General features: G+C 35.9%; 1 protein-coding gene across 1 annotated transcript in view; it reads right to left on the minus strand.

The window, feature by feature from the left end:
• Window positions 1–21,127, minus strand: part of ABCB5 (ATP binding cassette subfamily B member 5) — a 134,694-nt gene that overhangs the window by 63,498 nt on the left and 50,069 nt on the right. Inside the window, exons 14-15 of the mRNA XM_023215951.2 lie at window positions 15,032–15,193; window positions 10,572–10,712 (exon numbers count right to left, since the gene is read on the minus strand). Of these exons, the coding sequence (XP_023071719.1) occupies window positions 10,572–10,712; window positions 15,032–15,193 (303 nt within the window). The remainder of the gene's footprint in view (window positions 1–10,571; window positions 10,713–15,031; window positions 15,194–21,127) is intronic.

Raw genomic sequence — 21,127 nt, forward strand, 5'->3', positions numbered from 1 at the left:
TTCTATTCTCAGTCTGGCCACTATAATGCAGACTGTTGTTTGGACAATAGAATTTTGAAATTCTGATGCCTTTAAAGTCCATTTTCAGGCTGGCTAACCCACATTTATATTGGGTTACTTAATAATTTGATTGTATCCATCATCTTTTCTGCTGAAGTTTTCTAAAGCTCATCATCAAAAAGGGCACAACATTTCAGTTAGGTCACTGTTCAAAAGAATATACAGAAATTAAGTTGCACACTAACTCTTTATCAGGCACTGAGCATGGAGCTAAGTGCTTTACAAAATTAGCTTATTTTGTAAGGAAATTAAGGTTTAGCGTGTCCCAGGGCACCAGTAAATTACAGAGCCAGGAAATTAGAAGGGCTATCTTCCTCCTATAGAATGATCTACATTACATAGGTAATTTAAAGACGTTCTTTTGCCTCTGGGAAAATACACAATAAAAGATTAAAAATGATATCATTTAAATGGTGTTGTCAAGACAGAAAAGAATTAAATAAGATAAAACAAAAATTTGGTAAAATCATAAAATAGGCTGTGTTACTTAAATATGAGACAGGTTATACATGTATTAAAGTAATCTGATACAAAAACATAAAATTATAGACATAAGGAGATACGACATGAGTGTTAAAAAGTTAAAAAGTGATACCTAAAATATTTTAAATTTCATTTGATGCAATTTAGAGCTTTCTTGAGTTATAGTTTTCATATAACAAAGTGCACATATTTGCAATATATAATTTGATAAATTTGAACACAACTACACACTCATGAAAACATAAAAAACGTCAAGATAATAAACATATTCATTAACCCCAGAAGTTTTCTCCTGCTTTTTTATCATCCCTCTCTCCACACTTCTTAGTTACCAGTCCTCTTCCTCCCTTCCTCCTGCAACTACTGATATGCTTTCAGTCACTACAGATTAGTTTGCATTTTTAGAACAGTATATAAATGAAATCATACACTATCTACTCCTTTTCAGATAGCTTCTTTTGCTCAACATACTTATTTTGACATTTATCCATGCTGCTGCATAAATCAGCATATCATTTCTTTTTATTGCTGCATAGTATTTCATTGTATGGCTATCTCAAATTATTTATCCATCCACCTGTTGATATAACTTTGAGTGGTTCCCATTTTTAGACTATTACACATAAAACTGCTATGAACATTTATATACAAGGCTTTGTGTGAACATATACTTTCATTTCTCTTGAGCAAATATCTAGAAAAGAAATGGCTGGATGTTTCACTTTTAAAGAAACTGACAAATTGTTTTCCAAAGTAGCTTTAGCATTTTATACTCCCACCATTTAAATAAGCTCCAGTTGTGCCCCACCATCCCCAATATTTGGCACAGTTGGCCTTTTTAGATTTAACCATTCTAACAGGTGCATAGTGATTTCTCATTGTGATTTTCTTTTGCATTTCTGTAATGACTAACCACATTGGGTGTTTTCTGTGTGCTTATTTCCAATCTGCTCATCTTCTTTAGCAAAATGCCTATTCAAATCTTTTGCTGACATTTAATTGGGTTGTTTGTATTTTTATTATTGCGCTTTGGGAATTCTTTATATTTTTTGGATACAAGTCGTGATCAGATATGTGATTTACAAATATTTTCCCCTAGTTTATGGTCTATCCTTTTCATTTTCTTTAAAGTGTTTTACAGATAATGAAGTTCTTGATTTTGGTAATGTCTGACATCAATTTTTTTCGTTTATAAATTATGCATTTGTTGTTATATTTAGGAAATCTTTGCTTAACACGAAGTCATGAAGTTTTTTTATTGCATTTTCTTATAGAAGTTTTATTATTTTAGGTGTTACAGTAAGGGTTTTAATGCATTTTGAGGTAATTTTCATCTGTGGTTTGAGGTATGGGTTGTGGTTGATTATTTTGTCTATAGACATACAATTGATCCAGAATCATTTTTTGAAAAAAAATTTTAATTCAGTTGCCTTTGAACTTGTATTGAAAAGCAACTGACCACTTACGTATGGGACTACTTCTCAACTCTCTTTTCTGTTCCATTGATCTATTTGTCTATTTGTATGCCAATGAAATGTTTTGATTACTATAGTTCTATAGGTAATTGAAATGAGAATTAGTAATTAGCTTTATATAGTAGTTGAAACAGAATTGAAATCAGGTAGTATCCCTCTTCCAACTTTGTTCTTTTTTAAAAGCATTTATTTGACTATTTTGGCTATCTGCATTTCCATGTGAATTCAATTTGGGGAGAAAGAACATCTTAACTATATTGAATTTTCTTGTTCACTCACATTGAAAATATCTTTTAATTTATTTAGTCTATTTTTCTCGATAATTTTTCTCTATAATATTTTATAGATTTCAGTGTGTGGATTTTATAATTTCTTATCACATTTATTCCCAATAATTTACTATTTTGGTACTCTTGTACATAAAATTATTTTTTAATTTTAACTTCCCACTTTCCATTTGTATTATATAGAATTGGGGTTGATTTTAGTATATTGTCACGTATTCTACAACCTTGCTAAACTTTATTAGTTTTAGTACTTGTGTGTGTGTGTGTGTGTGTGTGTGTGTAGATTCCATAAGATTGTTTGCATAAGTGATCATGCCATCTGTGAATAAAGACACTCCTACATATCCCTTTCCTACCTGGATGCTTTTATTTTCTTGCCTTATTGAACAGGCCAGAACTTCCAGTAGAATGTTCAATAGATGTAGTGTATGCCCTTGCCTTGTTCTTGATCTTAATCTTTCACCATTTATTATGATGTTAGCTGTTGTTTATTGTAGCTGCCTTTTATCAGGTTGAAGGAATTTCTTTTAATTCTTTGCTTGCTGAGAGTTATCAGAAATGGATGGTGTATTTTATCAAATGGGTTTTCTGCATTGATTGAGATAATTGGTTTTTTCTTTTTAATTTTTTTAATTAGGAGAATTACATTAATTTCTGAATGTTAAACCAACTTTTCACTTCTTAGAACAATCCTGCTTGGTGATGACATATTATTCTTTTTCTATATTGTTGGATTAGATTTGTTAAATTTTGTTAAGAATTCTTTCATCTATGTTTATGGCTGATATTTGTCTATAATTTTATTTTTTTAATCTCATTGTCTAATTTTGATATCAGAGTAATGATGTTGGTCTAATAGAACAAGAACTTCTTCGTTATCACTTTTTTTAAAAAATAGAATTCATCAGTAAAGCCATATGGCTTGAATTTTTTTTTTTTTTTTAGGGAAAAAAGAATTTAACCACATATTTAATTTTTTAAAAATAAATGTAAGACTATTCAAACTATCAATTTATTCTTGAGTGGGCTTTGATAGTTTGTAAACTTTAAGGAATTTGCTCATTTCATCTGAGTTGTAGAATTCATTTGCCTAAATGTTTTAATAAGATTATTTTATTCATCTTTAAATATATGTAGAATCTGTAGTGATGTCAGCTCTTTTATTCTTGATGTTGGCAGTTTGTATCTTCTTTTTTTTCTTGCTCAGTGAGTTCAATATTGATGGTCCCAGAGAACCAACTTTGGATTTGATTGATTGTTCTTTATTATTTTCTTCCTTCTGGTTTCTTAAGGTAGAAACTTAGTATATTAATATGAGATTTTTAGATAGTTATAGGTGTTTAGTGGTACAGATTTCTTCCTCAGTATCACTTTAAGTTTCCTACACATTTTGATATGTTCAGTGTTCATTTTTGTTCAATTCAAAACGCTTTTGAGTTTCTCTTTTGATTTTTTCTTTGATCTGTGCATTATTTAGAAGTGAGTTATGTAGTTTTTAAATATTTCAAGATTTCCCAGACCACTTTCTGTTACTGACTTCTAACTTAATTCCATATCATATTGGTCAGGTAATATACTTTGCATTACTTGATTTTTTTTTTTTTTTTAAGGCAGGATCTTGTTCTGTTACCCAAGATGGGGTACAGTGATGCAATCATAGCTCACTGCAGCCTCAAAATCTTGGGTTCAAGCAATCCTCCTACATCAGCCTCTCAGTAGCTGGGACTACAGGTACATGCCACTATCCCTGGTTAATTATTATTGTTATTATTATTATTATTATTATTATTATAGATACAGGGTCTCCCTATGTTACCCAGGCTGGTAGTATGTGAATTTTTTAAAGTTTATTGAGACTTGTGTTATAGTCCAGAATAGGGCCTTTTTGGTAAATGTTTCAAGCGCATTTGAAAAGAAGACATATTCTGCTGTTAATATGTGAAGTCTTCTACAAATGTTTATTAGGTCAAATTTGTTGATAGTGCTGTTAAAGTCATCTATATTTCTGTTGAATTTCTATTTACTTGTTCTACTAAGATTTAGTAGAAGGGTGCTGAAATCTCTCAATACAATTGCAGATTTGTCTATTTGTAGTTCTGGATAAACTGATTCCTTTTTTATTATGAAAGAAGTTTCTTTATCCTTAGTAATGTTCTTTGCTCTAAGAACATTACTTTGACTGCCTTTAACATCACAATCTACCTTCAGACAATGTTATATACCACTTAGGAACCTTAAAATATAATACTTTAGTTTCTTTTTCCCAGTGTTTTGGCAAATGTTTTCAAACATTTTACTAATATTTGTGTTAAAAAAAACCCATACTATAATGTTCTTTTTTTCTTTGAAAAATAAATATGCTTTTAAACATATCAAAAATGTAAATATACAAACCATTCTTTTATAGTAACTTGTATATTTACTATTACTGATACTCTTCATTCCTTTGTGTATATTCAGATTTCCATCTAGTATCACTTTCCTTCTGCCCAAATGACTTCCTTTAATATTTCTTGTAGTATAGGTGTGCTGGTAGTGAATTATTTTAACCTTTTATTTCTGAAAATGTCTCAATTTTGCCTTCATTTTTATTAGGCATTTTTCTGTAAATAGCATTCTGATTTGAGATGCTTTTTTTTTTCTTTCAGTGCTTTAAAAATATTGCTCCATTATCTTCTTGTTTGCATTGTTTCTAATGAGAAATTTGTAGCTTTCTTGTCTTTTTCCTCATCTATATTGTGTCAATTTCTCTGGATGCTTTAGTAGTTTTCTCCTTAACACTGGTTTTAAGCAGTTTGCTTATGATATACCTAGGTGTAGGATTTCTTATGTTTCTTACACTTAGAATTTATTGAGCTTCTTGAATCTGTGGATTTTAAGTTTTCATCAAATTGGCAAATTTTTAAAGCATTATTTCTTCAGTGGTTTGGACTTCCTTTGGGGACATATGTACATATGTAATACAATTATAATAAATGCTTAATGTCTCTACTAACTCTACTAAGTGTGCCATTTCTGGGTCTATTTCTATTGATTGATTTTTCTCTTCATTTTGGGTACATTTTTTTCTGCTTTTTTGCTTGCCTGGTGATTTTTGAATGGATGCCAGACATCGTACATTTTATACTTTTGGGGACTAAATATTTTTTAATTATTGTATATGTTATTGAGTCTTGTTCTGGAACACATTTAAATTACTTGGAAACAGTGTAATCCTTTTGAGGCTTGCTATTAGAATTTGTTAGTTAGGTTTAGTGCAGAGTTTAGTCTAGGACTAATTAGTTTACCCTCTGAGGCAATATCTTTCTTAACACTTAACCATGTGTCTCTTGAATTTAAAGATTTTCTACTCTAGTTAGTTTAATAAGAACTTTTCCTGGCCCTGTGTGAGTTCTAAGAATTGCTCCTTCTAATCTTTTCTGGTAGATATATACCCTACCTCTGGTAGTTTCCTTAATAAATACACTGATCAGTAGTCAGATCAAGGGAGAACCTCTGCAGATTTTTGGACTTCTCTCTTTCTGAAAAGTTCTCTCCTCTCCAGTTCTTTGCTCTGAAACCTCTGGCAACTTTGGCCTCCTTCAACTCTTAGCTCTGTCTCCTGAACTCAAAGTCTGCTGGGTTTCAGGAGGCAGAGGTTGCGGTGAGCCGAGATTGCGACATTGCACTCTAGCCTGAGCAACAAGAGCGAAACTCTGTCTCCAAAAAAAAAAAAAAAAAAAAAAAAAACTACTCAGACCTTAAACTGGGTTAATGACAAGTTTCAACTCATTTATTTCTCCTTCCACAGAGATCACTATCCTATTTGGCCTGATGTCCAATGTCAGAAACCATTATTTCACATATTTTGTTCAGTTTCTTAGTTGTATCAAGCAGGAAAATAAATCTAGTTCCTGTTAATCTATCTTGGTTGAAAGTGAAAATCTCTAATTTTATGTGATTTTCATGGCAATTAACACAAATGATCTCTTCCTTTTTCTGTACCACTTTTCTTACTTGGTGTCTATGATACCACACTCTCCTGGCTTTCCTCTTATTTTGCCAGCCATTTGTTAGGATCCTTTCACTAGTGACTTTTTCTTTCCAACTCTAAATGGTGCCGGGTCCTGAGTCTCATTCCAGTGTCCTACTCTTTTAGCTATCTATATTTTATTTCTCCGCTGACAGCTTTAGTGAGACCAATCAAGTTCATTATTCAGCCACCATCATCTCCTCTCCGTTCTGCTTTCCCTCATCTTAGTCTGGCCCCCACACACTGTTCTCCAAATTGTAGCCACATGGAGTAAATCAGACCATGTGCCTTTCTGAATAAGACCCTCTAATGCAGCAGTGCTTCACCTGTTTTAGTTCATGGACTCCTTTGGAAGACTGGTGAAGTCTATGGACTCCTTCCCTGAAGAAATGTTTAAATGTACTAAATGATACATAGGACTCCAAGAAAGCCCATCCCATTGAAACATTGTATTCAAAATACTTCACAAGTAACCCAAAGTTTTGATGCAGTTATGAATGTGCTTCATTTATTAGAACATAACATAAGAACTAATAGTAATGAGTGTAGAGATATTTTAAGTTATCTATAAGTGTAATGTGATATGAAAATTTCTGTGATATTCATTGGTGACATCACAGATACTGGTAATACTATTGTAGCTTGTTGCTTAAATTCACGAAGTAGATGTTACATTTCTATCAAGGGTTAGTGGGGAAAAAAAGTTGTGATTTTTTTTTCATTCAGTTTGATGGGCTCCGAAGTCTATTCAGAAATTCCTTGTAGGTCATGAACCACTGGTTAAAAACTCCTGAAGGTTTTTTGTTAGAGGAAGAATAGAATCCAAATTTGTCATGATGGCCCAAGAGGCCGTGCATGATCTGGTCCCTGAGTGTCCCACACACCTTTCTGCCTACCCCTGTCCTCCTTAGTCATTGTGACCCCCAACTCCAGGCCCTCATGCTCGCTGTGCCCCTGTTTGAAATATTACCACCCCTGTCCTGGTCATTGACTTATTGCCTCTCTGATCCAAATGCACTTTTTTGTCTGATAAATATTTCTCTTTTACCAGTGGGCAAGAGGTTAAGCCCTGTCAGTAGAGGGTGCAGCAAAGACATTGCAGGAGGATATATTTCTTCCTGTTCTTTCTAGTGCTCATTGGGAAAGCTCCTGCAGGGTGAGTTTTTTCTCGTCTGCCCTGCCTGCATAGGTTTTCAGAGGCAGGTGCCTGCAGAGTGCAGCTTTCTCTTCTGTGTGGCCGCCAGTTGCTTTCCCCAGCTCTTGGCTTAGGGTATGGAGGCATAAGTATGATCACAGGCCTGGGTCTCAGCCAGGTCACTAATGACTGCACCCTCCCACTTGCAGAACTGCCCTAGACTCCTGCAGATGACAACCTTGACCAGCTTCTTGTTCCAATAGTGCCCAGTGGCCAGCAGTTTCCCCAGCACCTGGCAGGTTCTGAAGCTCAGCACCATCCTGTGGAAGGCCTCCCTTGGCACCCTTGAGGGCAGATTTCCAGCAAGCCCCACCAGCAAGGTACCACAGCAACTTCTCTGCCATCCAGTGAGCCATAACTGTGCCCTTTCCATTGAGATCTGACTCTCTGCCTTGCTGGAGAGAAGAAAGGGATCTTCTATGGGTGCTGTATTTCACTCCAGGGGTAGTGGTTGCTACTTTTATCTGCTACTTCTGTATTCTTTAGAAGTATCTTAACTTTCATTACCCAACTCCCCATACTACAATCCCCTCTTAATGATTCATTATACTAAACTTTCTCTGTCATTGTGTGCTTTCTATTTCCTGACTGGATATAGACTAATAGAACTCCCATTAATTCTGTTCTAAAATACTGCTCCATTTCTTTTTCATTTCATTATTGATCTTTGTTTATTTTATTTTATTTTGTTTTTTAGTTTGGTTTTTGAGACAGGGTCTCACTCTGTCACCCAGGCTGGAGTGCAGTGGTGTGATCTTGGTTCACTGCAAACTGCCTCCCCAATTCAAGTGATTCTCCTGCCTCAGCCTCTCAAGTAGCTGGGATTACAGGCATGTGCCATCACACCCAGCTATTTTTTTATATTTTTAGTAGAGACAAGGTTTCACCATGTTGGTCGCTGGTGTCGAACTCCTGACCTCAAGTAATCTGCCCGCCTCAGCCTCCCAAAGTGCTGGGATTACAGGCATGAACCACTCACTCGGCCTATTTATTTTATTTTTATTTATTTCAGAGATGGGTTCTTGCTCTGTTGCTCAGGCTGGGGTACAGTGGCATGATCATAGCTCACTGCAGCCTTGAACTCTTAAGCTTAAGCGATCCTCCTGCCCCAACCTCTCTTGTAGCTATTATTATAGACATGTCACTGTCCCCAGCTCATTATTGATTATTACAGTCTCTTCACTTCTTTGTTTATTTTTCACTGGATTACCACAGTCTTAAAGAGTCCCTTAAAAATATGACCATTGAGCTAATCCTAGCTTATTTCGGTTCTTGGTTGTAGTACCCTGTATCTGTTTCCTGCCTCCCCAGGCTCACAGATTTTTATAAGCTTTAGCTCCAGGCATTGGCTAACCAGGTTTTTCTGCCTACTTTTCAGAACAGGTCTGTGACTATTGTCCAGCTCACCACTTTGTGCTTTTGCTCTAGTTCTGGTGCGAAGAGCTATTCCTCCTGTTTAGAGCCTAGATACATCTCACTGGTTTTTCTCATTTTATATTTTATCATTTCCATGTGTGTGGAGCATGTAGTCGTATCAGATTGTAAACCAATTATATCATTTTTGTCCAGAAATCTGGAAATTCCTTTTTAAATGTTCTGTTTTTGATCTTTCTTAGGTTTTGAAAATCCACTTCATAAATATGGTGTATTTTTAGACTTAGAGGCAGATTTCCATAGTGTTTTCAGCAGTTGCTGAGGCAGGTCCAGCAGCTATCAATAGATGTTTTAACACAGTGTTTCCTACACTCTTGCCTAGTGTCTCAGTACAAACTTTCATGTACTATATTCTTAACATACATTTGCCATATGGCATACCATCTATACCATTATTTTTCTTTGCATGCTTATGTATTTAGATGGACTTAAAAATAAAATTAGCAGAAAAGGAAAAATGTCTAAGTGTAAATGCTATAGAGGACTACATACCTAAAAGGAAAGAGTTTAGCTAAAATTAAAAGCAGTAGATTATAATACCAGAGAAGGACAAGAGGGGTTTTGGGACAGATAATCCGGGGGCTTCAGGCAGATAATTGACAGGTGAGACCAAGGAAAGTGGGCATGAAGATGGCGAGAACAGCTAAGAGGCGATTCAATCTCAGGTCTCTGTTAGTCCCAAGGAGAAGAAGGAAACTCTAGTTTGGGAGGAAATAATGAGCCAAGGATAGGTATGGGATGGTATGGATGCTGGAGGTTAGGGGACTGAAGCTGAGACAGGGCAAGGGTGAGGGATTTCAAGGCATGCAAGGTTACAGAGCACCAGGGGCTAGCAAAGATCGACTAGGGTGGAAAGAGGGCTGGAGCTCAGTGAATTGGGAGGCTGGGAGAAGCATGGGTTAAGGTGAGATTAAGATGGAAGGGTGTTTTGTAAAAGGGTGCTGCAGAGAATGTTCAGGGTGTGGGGTGGAGGCTCAAAGCCGGTGTCGGGCATGTTAAGAGAAGGAAGGTGGAATTGAGACAGAGAAGTGAGAATTCAGGTGCAGATGGGAACTGCAGGGAGGTATGAGGGGTATCAATGGAAGGAGAGTCAAAGCAGGTGATGTGGGGCTCGGGCAGAGCCTAGGGGTGTGGGGGTAGGAGTGGGCACAGTAAGCATGGGAACAAATACTCCCACTCCAGTGAGCAAGGCTTCTCAAATTGTGCCCTGGGACTGCAAGCCTGGGTCATGTACATGCTGGGCCTATCTGCATTCTGGGAGTGGCATGCATTTATGCCTCTGATCTGACTCAAATTAATCTTGGGCATCACCATTAGTATCTCCATCACATTTGCCAAGGCATTGTTTTAACCCATGGTTTGCTTCATAGGAGAAACATCATCTAACAGTCTCATGAGATTTTTTTTTCCCCCCTGGTAAAGAAGGACCTCTGATACAAAGGCAGCCTTTTTAGACAGACTTACCTACAGTGTCACACCCATGCTAGAGTGAAGTTTGGGAAAGACATGTTTTGTGAGCTTAGTGCTACAGTAATATTTTCCTATAAATAAATTTTAAATTTTACAAGGATTAAATCAAAATTAGAAAACATGTAGGAAAAACTGGTTGATTGCTGAGCCATTACCTCTTTAGATTGGATGGATTTCTCGGCCTTGTCAGTGAAGTCTGACTTGATGCTATTCACAGAGCACAGAGGAAGTGAGTTGGTCTTCCTTTCAGTAGAATATGTCATTGACTCCATCTGTTCATCAGCGTTTTTAATATCCTTACAGGAAGAATATACAGGTTATCGTTATAAGAATGCCTTAAAAATTCAAGGAAATCTTATTAAGCATCTCCTTAAAGCTGTTATCGCCTTTGTTATTGAAAGTGGCATATTCTAATGTAGTTCTTGCTGAACAGCTTTCAGGCTTGAGAGAGCTGATAAGTCTCATACTAAAATGTTAGTGACTAACAATAGCTCATTGTCCTTTCTTTTCCAAGGACCTGTATTATCACCTGCAGAAAACAATGCCTTAATCGAAACAATTATATCACTAACAAGGAGAGATCTTAGTAAGAGGAGCTTTTTGAGACAGAAGATACTGTTTCTGATGCTTTCTTCCTAGCCATTTCTGGGGCTTATAAATTTGTAGTATTTAGTTGGGTACTTTTATGTGTGAGACTGGGCCTGAGAGAGACCTCGGGAGACAATCATGCTTTCCAGGCCTGCCCCTGCTACCCATCCTGAACTGTGAAGAAAACACAGAACTAATATGGCCTGCTCCTCTACAATAAGAAATTCCAAAGCAATCAAATTAAACTTAAAGGCCAGGCACAGTGGTCACCCCTGTAATCCCAGCACTTTGGGAAACCGAGACGTGTGGATCACTTCAGGCCATGAGTTTCAGATCAGCCTGGCCAACATATAACACCCTGTCTCTACTAAAAATGCAAAAAATTAGTTGGGTGTGGTGGTGCGTGCCTGTGATCCCAGCTACTCAGGAGGCTGAGGCTGAGGCTTGAACTTGGGAGGTGGAGGCTGCAGTGAACCAAGATTGCACCACTACACTCCAGCCTGGGTGACAGCAAGACTGTGTCTCGAAATAAACATTTTTAACTTTAAAGAAACTGCTTATTGGTACATTATAGGATAGAACCAAGTTTAAAATCAAATTGATCTAGGTCTAGTTTTCATTTTTCTTGCTACTCATGAGACCACTTTAGTGAAATAAAGGAGCTACAGATTCTCTGTTCATTTGAATGTGGTATGAGTAAATCTGTGACTTTCCCAGGAGGAGATGGGAGGAGGAGGACAAGAGAAATGAGAAGCCAACCTAGTTGCTAGCAGGTCCGGTTAGCGTGGGGAAGAGATGGAAAATGTAGGTCAATTTAGATGCACAAGGAGAATGCGCACATGGAAGACTTTCCAGGGACACCGTGATTCTTTGACAAGCTTAACAACTGTTAATCAGTCATTTAAAGAGATAATGAACTTTAACCAGCCCTAGACTATCCAAACATCTTTAATCAGGCATTTCTTTTTGCTATCATTTTCTCTTTTTTTTTCCTGTAAATGTCTCTGCCATGAAAGAAATATTTTATATGGCTTTGAAATTTTTTATTTTTTGTTTTTATTATTTATTTACTTATTTAAAGAGTAGGTCTTACTGTGTTGCCCAAACTAATGTTAAACTCCTTAGCTCAAGCAGTCCTTCTGCCTCAGCCTTTCAAGTAGCTGGGATTACAGGAACTAGCCATCATGTCCTGCCTTGTTTGGCTTTTCTCCCCTGCCTCCAGGAGTTACTCACTTTGTGGCAAATTTAAAATAAAACTTTGACCTCTCCTCATAATACATTTTCTGAAAAGGTGCTTTAGTAAGTCAAAGAAAATTTCTTTTCCTGAGAAGGTCTCTGGACAAAATAATGGTGACAATAAGCTTTGATATGTGTATATCTCTGTGTATATGTGTATCAAAAATACACATTTTGATATGTGTGTTTATATTTCATTTTCACATAGAAATCCACTAAAGCAATATACATGTATATAATCATGGACAGTCTAGGTAAATAATTATAATATTAATCTCTATAGTTTGAACTTTTCTAAAAAGTTTGATCAAATAATGTTAATGTCAATAACATAATAAAATTTATTACATTAACAATAATTCTAAGTACTTTATATGATTGAGCCTGTTTAATACTCACAATAATTTATTAATAGGTTATTACTATTTCCCTCTTCTTAGAGATTGGGAAATTGATGCACTGAGAATTTAAATAACTTGCTCAAGGACCTAAAACTATTAACTGGTGGAGTCAATTTGCAGTGAACACAGAGCTCATCATCTTAAGCACTTTGTTGTACTGCTTCTCAGGATTATTTTAGCAGCATTAACTGTGATATTTGTGACAATCATGAATTATCAAAATTGATTAATTTTGATTCCACAGTCAATATTGGCAAATAAGTATGTGTAGATCTTTAAAAGTGAGTTACCTGTTTGTGCAGATATTATGTATGTTACATTTACTGTACAATGCTTAGAATATTATATTTAGTATTAATATTTAAAATGGTGTTGTTGTATCTGATTGGACATCATTTTAGGTAATCAAAGAATACTAATCCATTTTAAATAAGGTATTTAAAATTTTTACACATTCGTCCCACAAACACACCACTTTTGCTTTTTATACAATGTGAAAGCCTTTAACTTAAGACATAATAATGGAGTTTTGGTTTAATCACAATAAAAAATAAAGATGTAAAGAAAGAACTGACTATACTAGTATTAATAGTTTTTTAAAAATCTCAAAATAGGGTTAACTCAACCAGTTATTTCCTTTTATTGCAACCCATATTAGTTTCAAAATATTAACCTTCATAAATTATTAAGTCTATTGTGGAATAAAAATTCAGTTATCAAATAACACCTCACTTTTATTTTTGAAACACGAAATATGAACTAATATGAAATAAAATCAGCATCAGACAGTTTTTCAACAAAAACTACATTTTCAAATATATTTTACTGTATTGCTTCTTAGGATATGTTCAGAAATATTTCATTTTAGCACAGTTGGAGAAAGCTAGGGTTTGAAATTTGAAGTTATAAACTTGATGAAGAGATGGGGGCTCATAACTTTCTAAATTTCCTAATTTATGAAATAATAATATTGACATCAAAGATATTATTAGAAAGTTGAAGAAGACCAAAAAGGGTTGAAATCAGTTATCTGTAGAAGAGCCCTTCAAAAAAGGCTGCCTTCCAGGTCAAGAGAAGAAAGCCAGCTAGAACAAAGAAGAGAGCTATAGCCTAATTCCCATGACCTATATTAATGTATCCTAATGAGAAAGTTATGTGAAATCCAGTAGGGCGGATCCATGACACGCACAAGTATGGATCCTAAAGAAGGGGAATTTGCTGTGTGCCTTTAGCATCATCATGCCCCCGCTTGATTGCCCAATATGAGCTTTCTGGTCCATCTGTGGTGATGTGGTAGCACACACAGTAAGGTTTTATGTGTGCATCCCTTCATTCAGCAAATGTTTATTGGTGCCCACTGTGTGCCAGGCATTGTCTTAGGTGCTTCCTACACAAATTAAGTCTCAACCCTTTCGCCTGGCTTTTAAGAACTTCCATGATCTGACATTCATTATCGAACTCTTTCCCATTATACCCCTCAACACTCACAAGTACTTAAGGAAAGCTGTCCTCCTTTTTGTTTCAGTTGCACATCAAGTTCCTTCTTGTTTCTATGCTGTTGTTCTGCCTACCTGAATTTATCCTTCATGTTCACCCCCAACTCCCATCTTTTAACCTTAAAGACCTCTTCCATGAAACCTTTGGGGGTAATATAGCTCTGTCTCTCCCTCCCCATCAATCTTGTTTTTTCTTTTTACAACTAATAATATCTATATGCACAGTTTTGCAATTTGCCTCTGTAGCTAAGTTTTAAGCCTTTGAATAAGGACTGTGTGTTATATTTCTTTGTGTTCTAGCCAAAGATCACAGTATCTGCCACATACAAGTTTTTGTTTGTTTGTTTTTTTGAGATGGAGTCTTGCTCTGTTGGCAGGCTGGAGTGCAGTGGTGCAATCTCAGCTCACTGCAACCTCTGACTCCCTGGTTCAAGCAATTCTCTTGCCTCAGCCTCCCGAGTAGCTGGGATTGCAGGCACGCGCCACCACACCCAGCTAATTTTTGTATTTTTTGTAGAGACGAGGTTTCACCATGTTGGCCAGGATGGTCTCGATCTCCTGACCTCGTGGTCCGCCCTCCTAGGCCTCCCAAATTGCTGGGATTACAGGTGTGGGCCACCCTGCCTGGCCACATGCAAGTTTTGAAGCCTATTTGGAGTGTGCCTGGCAGATATTAGGTACCAGGTACCCATTACTTCTTCAACTTTCAGCATATTATTTAGCACAACACTGAGGATTTGAAACTCCCAATTTCTTTACTGAGGAACTATAAACCTTGGTTGCTTTTTGAAATTTAAGATTATAATTTGCAACTTTTGTTTTCTAGTGTGGTATGATCTCTGAAACATTAAAAATAAACCCTGCTAACATAGCATTATGTCACATAAGCATTACCTGTGACATCACAAGTGAATAATATAGACCTCGTTTTGCCATTAGTTCAGCATGTGCTCCTTTTTCCGCCACCATTCCATCCTTTATGGTCACAATCAAATCTGCACTTCGAATAGTAGAAAGTCGGTGTGCTACCACGATTGTAGTCCGACCTTTGCTTGCCTACAGAATAAAAAGCATAGAAAATAAATATGATATTAGTAGAAATAACATCCTTTGCACTATTTAAGAAATCTTTGTTGACTTGGCACAGTGGCTCATGCCTCTAATCCCAGCACTTTGGGAGGCTGAGGAGGGTGGATCACCTGAGGTCAGGAGTTAGAGATCAGCCTGGCCAACATGGTAAAACCCCGTCTCTACTAAAAATACAAAAATTATCCAGTCTTGGTGGTGGGCACCTGTAATCTCAGCTACTTGGAAGGCTGAGGCAGGAGAATCGCTTGAACCTAGGAGGCAGAGGTTGCAGTGAGCCGAGATCATGCCATTTCACTCCAACCTGGGCAACAAGAGTGAAACTCCATCAAAAGAAAGAAAAGAAAAGAAAAGAGAAGAGAAAAGGAAAGGAAAGCAAAGGAAAGGAAAGGAAGAAGGAAGGAAGGAAGGAATCTTTGTTGGAGTATCATTGTAAATATTAAAGTATCTTATCCTTGGATACAGAAATTTGGAAACTTTAATAGAATTAGAAGACCAATAGAAATTAGAATGAAAAGAAAGTCAGAAAGTTAATTGTTTTCATCTTTAAAATTGGGATATGACTTAACTATTTGGGTACAAATTCAAAGTAATATATATTTTTAACTTTTTTACGAGTATCATTAATATATGGAAAAGTGCACATAAGGGTACATACAGATCAGTGCATTTCAAATGGAATACACCCCTATCATAGTATCCAGGTCAAGAATCCCATCATTACCAGCACCTACAAGTCCATCTTATGCTCTTTTCGAGTCATTCTTAACACTCACCTCTACCAAGGGTCACCACTATCCCAATTTCTAACAGCAGAACTTGTTTTGATTTTCTGGTAATTTATATAAATGAGATTATGCATTGTATACTCTTCTGTGTCTGGATCTTTTCACTCAACATTATGTTTTTGAGATTGATCCATTTGGTTGTATAGAGTTGCAGATAATTTATTCTTACTGCCGCACAGTGGTCTATTGTGTGACTATACCACAAGTTATTTATCCATTCTGTTCCTGTTTGGCATTTAGATCGTTTTTAAGTTTTTTTTCCCCCTACTATGTTGCCGTAAATGTTTATTTGATGAACATATGTACACAATTCTAGTGTTATACCTAGGAGAGGAATTGCTGAGTCATAAAGTGTGTATATGCTCTGCTTCATTAGATTCTGCCAAATAGATTTTCCAAGTGGTTGCCCTATTTTATAAACCCCCCAGTAGTACAAGAGGGTCATGGTTGCTCTATCTTCTAAGACTTGGTTCTTTCTGTCTGATGGGTGAGAACTATGATACTGTGACTTTTATTGGCATTTTCCCGATGACTAATAAAGTTGAACAACTTTTCAAATGATTAGTGACAATTTAGATATTCTCTCTTGTGAATTGTCCACATTTTTTCTCATTTTTCTATTAGAACTGTATTTTTGTTTTTAATTTTCATGAGTTGTTTATATACTCTAGATGTGAGAACTTTGTTGAATACCATGTATTACAATGCAAGTTTCTCTTTATGTGATTGTCTTTTCACTCTCTCTCTTTTTCTCTCTCTCTCTGTTTTTTTTTTTTTTGAGACAGAGTTTAGCTGCTGTTGCCCAGGCGGGAGTACAATGGCATGATCTCAGCTCACTGCAACTGCTGTGTACCAGGTTCAAGCAATTCTCTCCTCAGCCTCCAGAGTAGCTGGCATTACAGGCACCCGCCACCACACCCAGCTAATGTTTTGTATTTTTAGTAGAGACGGGGTTTCACCATGTTAGCCAGGCTGGTCTTGAACTCCTGATCTCAGGTAATCCATCCACCTCAGCCTCCCAAAGTGCTGGGATTACAGGTGTGAGCCACTGTACTTGGCTTTCTTTTCACTCTCTTAATGGTGTCTTTTCATGAACAGAATTTCAAAATTTTAATGAAGTCCAATTTATCAATTTTTTTCTTTTACAATTTGTGCTTTTTGTGTACTTTTAGGAAATCTTTACTCCAAGGTCACACAGATGTTTTTCTATGTTTTACCTTACAATCTTTATCATTTGCCTTTCATATTTGGATGTGATGTATCGCATCTGGAATTAGTTTTTGTGTGTGATGCCAAGTAGGAGTCAATGTACATTTTCCCCATACAGTTAACCAAGTGTCCCAACAGCATATTTTGAAGACCATCATTTCCCTCTATACTTCAGAACTGCCTTTACCATAAATCAGGTGACAATTGTTTTGTGTCTGTTTTTGTATTCTACTTGCTATTCTGCTGTTCAGCTTGTCTGTCACTGCACCAATGCTATCCTGTCTTAACTACTATAGACTTAAAACAGGTATAGAAAACCATTAGTTTACCTCTTCCAGCTTATTCTTCCTCTGAAAGATTTTGTGGACTATTCTTGAGGTAATGTGTTTTTTTTTTTTTTTTTTTTTTTTTTTTTTTTTTTTTTTTTTTTTGTAAATGCCTAGCACAATAACTGACACTTCTGGCACTACAAATTTGCCAGGGAATCAACAACTGACAGCTAACATTGTTACTATTCATATTCTTACTGTGTTACTGCTATTTACTTTTCTGATTCTTATCTGTTATAGAGCAGGAAAGTGGAACTCAGAAAGTTAAGAACCGTGTTCAGGGCCTCTCAGTCACTGGAAGGTCTGGTACTAAAACCTGGTGTGGTTTTCCCTCTTCTCTCCACAAGGTCTCTTCATTGTAATAGATAAACTTGATTAAGCAGGTGATAATTTCTTTCAAACTTTTTTCCAAATCTATAAGAGAAGGGAACCTCTCAAAACATTGGTTATTAAGATTAAATGATAATGTGGAAAAGATGTATGATATAATGCTACCTGTAAAAATGCAGGAAAAATACATATCCTATCATAACTATGTTTTTAAAAAATTACCCATAAAAAGACACCTATATAGATATCTATCAATATCCTAATAGTGCCTGTTCTTAGTTATTGGGCCTATGGATTGTATTTTTCTCATCTCAATTTCCCCAATTTTATTTAGTGTACATGTATTGCACTTTTGTTTACAAGTAAGAAAGCTTTAGAAGGGTGTGACTCTTGGTTTAATGCTCTGCTGCTGTCATTCTGGAGTTCTTAATAGTTTTTGAATAAGAGGCTCCACATTTTCATTTTGTGCTGGACCCCACAAACTACGTAGCTGACCTTGACCACTGACAGAGGTAGAAAGGGTTCAATGTGAGCCGACTTCAGCTGGTTTTTTTCCCACGTGTAGATATTAAGAGAGTCATTTAAAGAGGGGGACTAGGTAGAAAGAGGGGGAAAGGGTACTTTTTAAAAATTTAATTAATTAATTAATTAATTTTTGAGATGGAGTCTCTCTCTGTCACGCAGGCTGGAGTGCAGTGGCGTGATCTCGGCTCACTGCAACCTCTGCCTCCCAGGTTCAAGTGATTCTCCTGCCTCAGCCTCCCGATTAGCTGGGATTACAGGCGTGTACCACCATACCCAGCTAATTTTTGTATTTTTAGTAGAGACAGGGTCTTGCCATGCTGGCCAGGCTGTTCTTGAACTCCTGACCTCAGGTGATCCACCTGCCTCGGCCTGCCAAAGTGCTGGGATTACTGGCAAAGGGCAGTATTTTTTGATGGTTAAACATCTATCCAAGTCAGGAGAGATGTCAGGGCTTTGATAACTGATTTTTAGTCTGATACTAAAAATAAGACGATAATTATTATTCAGTTTCTAAATCTGTATCCTTAATCCCCATCTCTTGTCACAAAAAGTAGGTAGAAAGGACAGTTACACTCCCCTATAGCAGCCCTACCTGTGTTTCAGAGCTCTTTTCTAAAAGAATGTACTGAGATAATATGACTGGGATCAAATTTCCCTTTTTTTTAAATTTAAAAGCAAGTTATCACACTGCATGAATAGCTGAGAAAGCTTTATGAACAACAGACTAAGAAGACTAATGATATAGGAATGAAGTCCACACTGTCTTAATAAAAACTCGTAATACAGTTAATCTGACAAATATGATGGATGTAACTAATAATAATTAATATATTACATGGTAATTAACTACAAAATGGCAAATATATAGATTATAGTGTATGACTTTTATAATGGCAAATCTGGTATTCAATAATTTCACCATTTGTGTTTTCTGGAGTTGCAAATCCTGGGTTTGGATCTTGTTTCTGCCAATTTCTGGCTTGGAGGACTTAGACGTCTAAGTTTTTTACCCCCCTAAGTCTTATATTTTTCATTTGATAATAGGGAAAATTTTACCACCTCTATTTTAGAGTTATTGAGCAGGTTAATTTTTTTGTGGTAAGAACACTTCACATGAGATCTATCTTCTTAAAATTTTGAGTGCACAATACAATATTGCCAACTATAGGCACAATGTTGTAGTGTTAATCTCTAGAACTCATTCATCTTACATAAATAAAATTTTATTCCCACTGAACAGCAACTACCTGTATCTCTCTCTCCTCAGTCCCCAGCAGCCACCATCCTATTGTCTGCATCTACAAGTGTGACTGTTTTAGATACCTCATTTAAGAGGAATCACACAGTATTAGTCCTTCTGTGACTGGCTTATTTCACTTAGCATAATGTCATTCAGATTCATCCACGTTGTTCCATATGGACTTCCTCCTTTTTTAAGTCTTATGAATATTTCCTTGTGTAGGTATCATATTTTTCTTTATTTGTTAATGTGTCAATAAATATTTAAGTTGTTTCCATATCTTGGCTGTTATAAATAATGATGCAATGAGCATGGGAGTGCATATACCTCTTTGAGATACTGACTTTAATTCTTTTGAATATATATTAATATATCCAAATTATTGGAATTAATGTGTGTATATATATACACATGTGTGTGTGTGTGTGTGTAGTAGAATTGCTGGGTCAAATGGTAATTCTATCTTTAATTATTTCTGGAACCTCCATACTGTTTACCATAGAGACTGCAACTTTTTACTTTCCCATCAGTAATACACAAGGGTTCGAATTTTTCCACATCCTCACCAACACTTATCTTTTTTTTTTTTTAACAATAGTCATCCTAATAGGTGTGAGGAGATATCTCATTGTGGTATTGAGTTACATTTCCCTGATAACTAGTGATGTCAAGAATCTTTTCATATACTTGTTGGCCATTTGTATGTGTTTTTTAGAGAAATGCCTTTTCAACTTCTTTGCCTATTTTTAAATCAAGTTATTTGTTCTTTATTTTTGTTTTTTACTATTGAGTTATAGGAGTTCCTTATATATTTTAGATATTAATTTCTTACCAGGTATATGGTTTCCAATTTTTTTTTCCTTTTTGTAGTCTACCTTTTTGTTCTGTTGATTATTTCCTTTGTGATGCTTTTGTTTAATGTAGTCCTACTTATCTAATTTTGCTTTTGTTGTTTGTGTTTTTGGCCTCATATCCAAGAAATAATTGTCAAACTTAGTGTCATGAAGCTTTCCCCCATGTTTACTTCTAAGTTTTACAGTTTCAGTTTAAGTTTTACAGTTTCTTATATTCATATGTTTAACCTATTTTGAGTTGGATTTTGTGTATGGTGTAGATAAAAGTCCAGTTTCCATTCTTTTGCATGTGGACATCCAAATTTCCCAACATCACTTGTTGAATAGGCCATCTTTCCCCATTGTGTACTCTTTGCACCCTTGTCAAAAGTCAGTTGATCATTTTGCATACATTTATTTCTGGGCTTTCTATTCTGTCCCATTAGCCTCTATGTTTAATTTTAGGCAAGTGCTATACTGTTTTAATTACTATAACTTTGTAATGTATTTTGAAATTAGGAAGTGTGATGCCTTCAGCTTTGTTTTTCTTCTCAAGATTGATTTGGATATTTGGTATCTTTTGTGGTTTCTTATTAATTTTAGGATGAGTTCTTTATTTCTGTAAAACATGCCATTGGGATTTTGATTGT

The sequence above is a fragment of the Piliocolobus tephrosceles genome, chromosome 8 (assembly GCF_002776525.5).
Source record: "Piliocolobus tephrosceles isolate RC106 chromosome 8, ASM277652v3, whole genome shotgun sequence".
NCBI lineage: Eukaryota > Metazoa > Chordata > Mammalia > Primates > Cercopithecidae > Piliocolobus > Piliocolobus tephrosceles.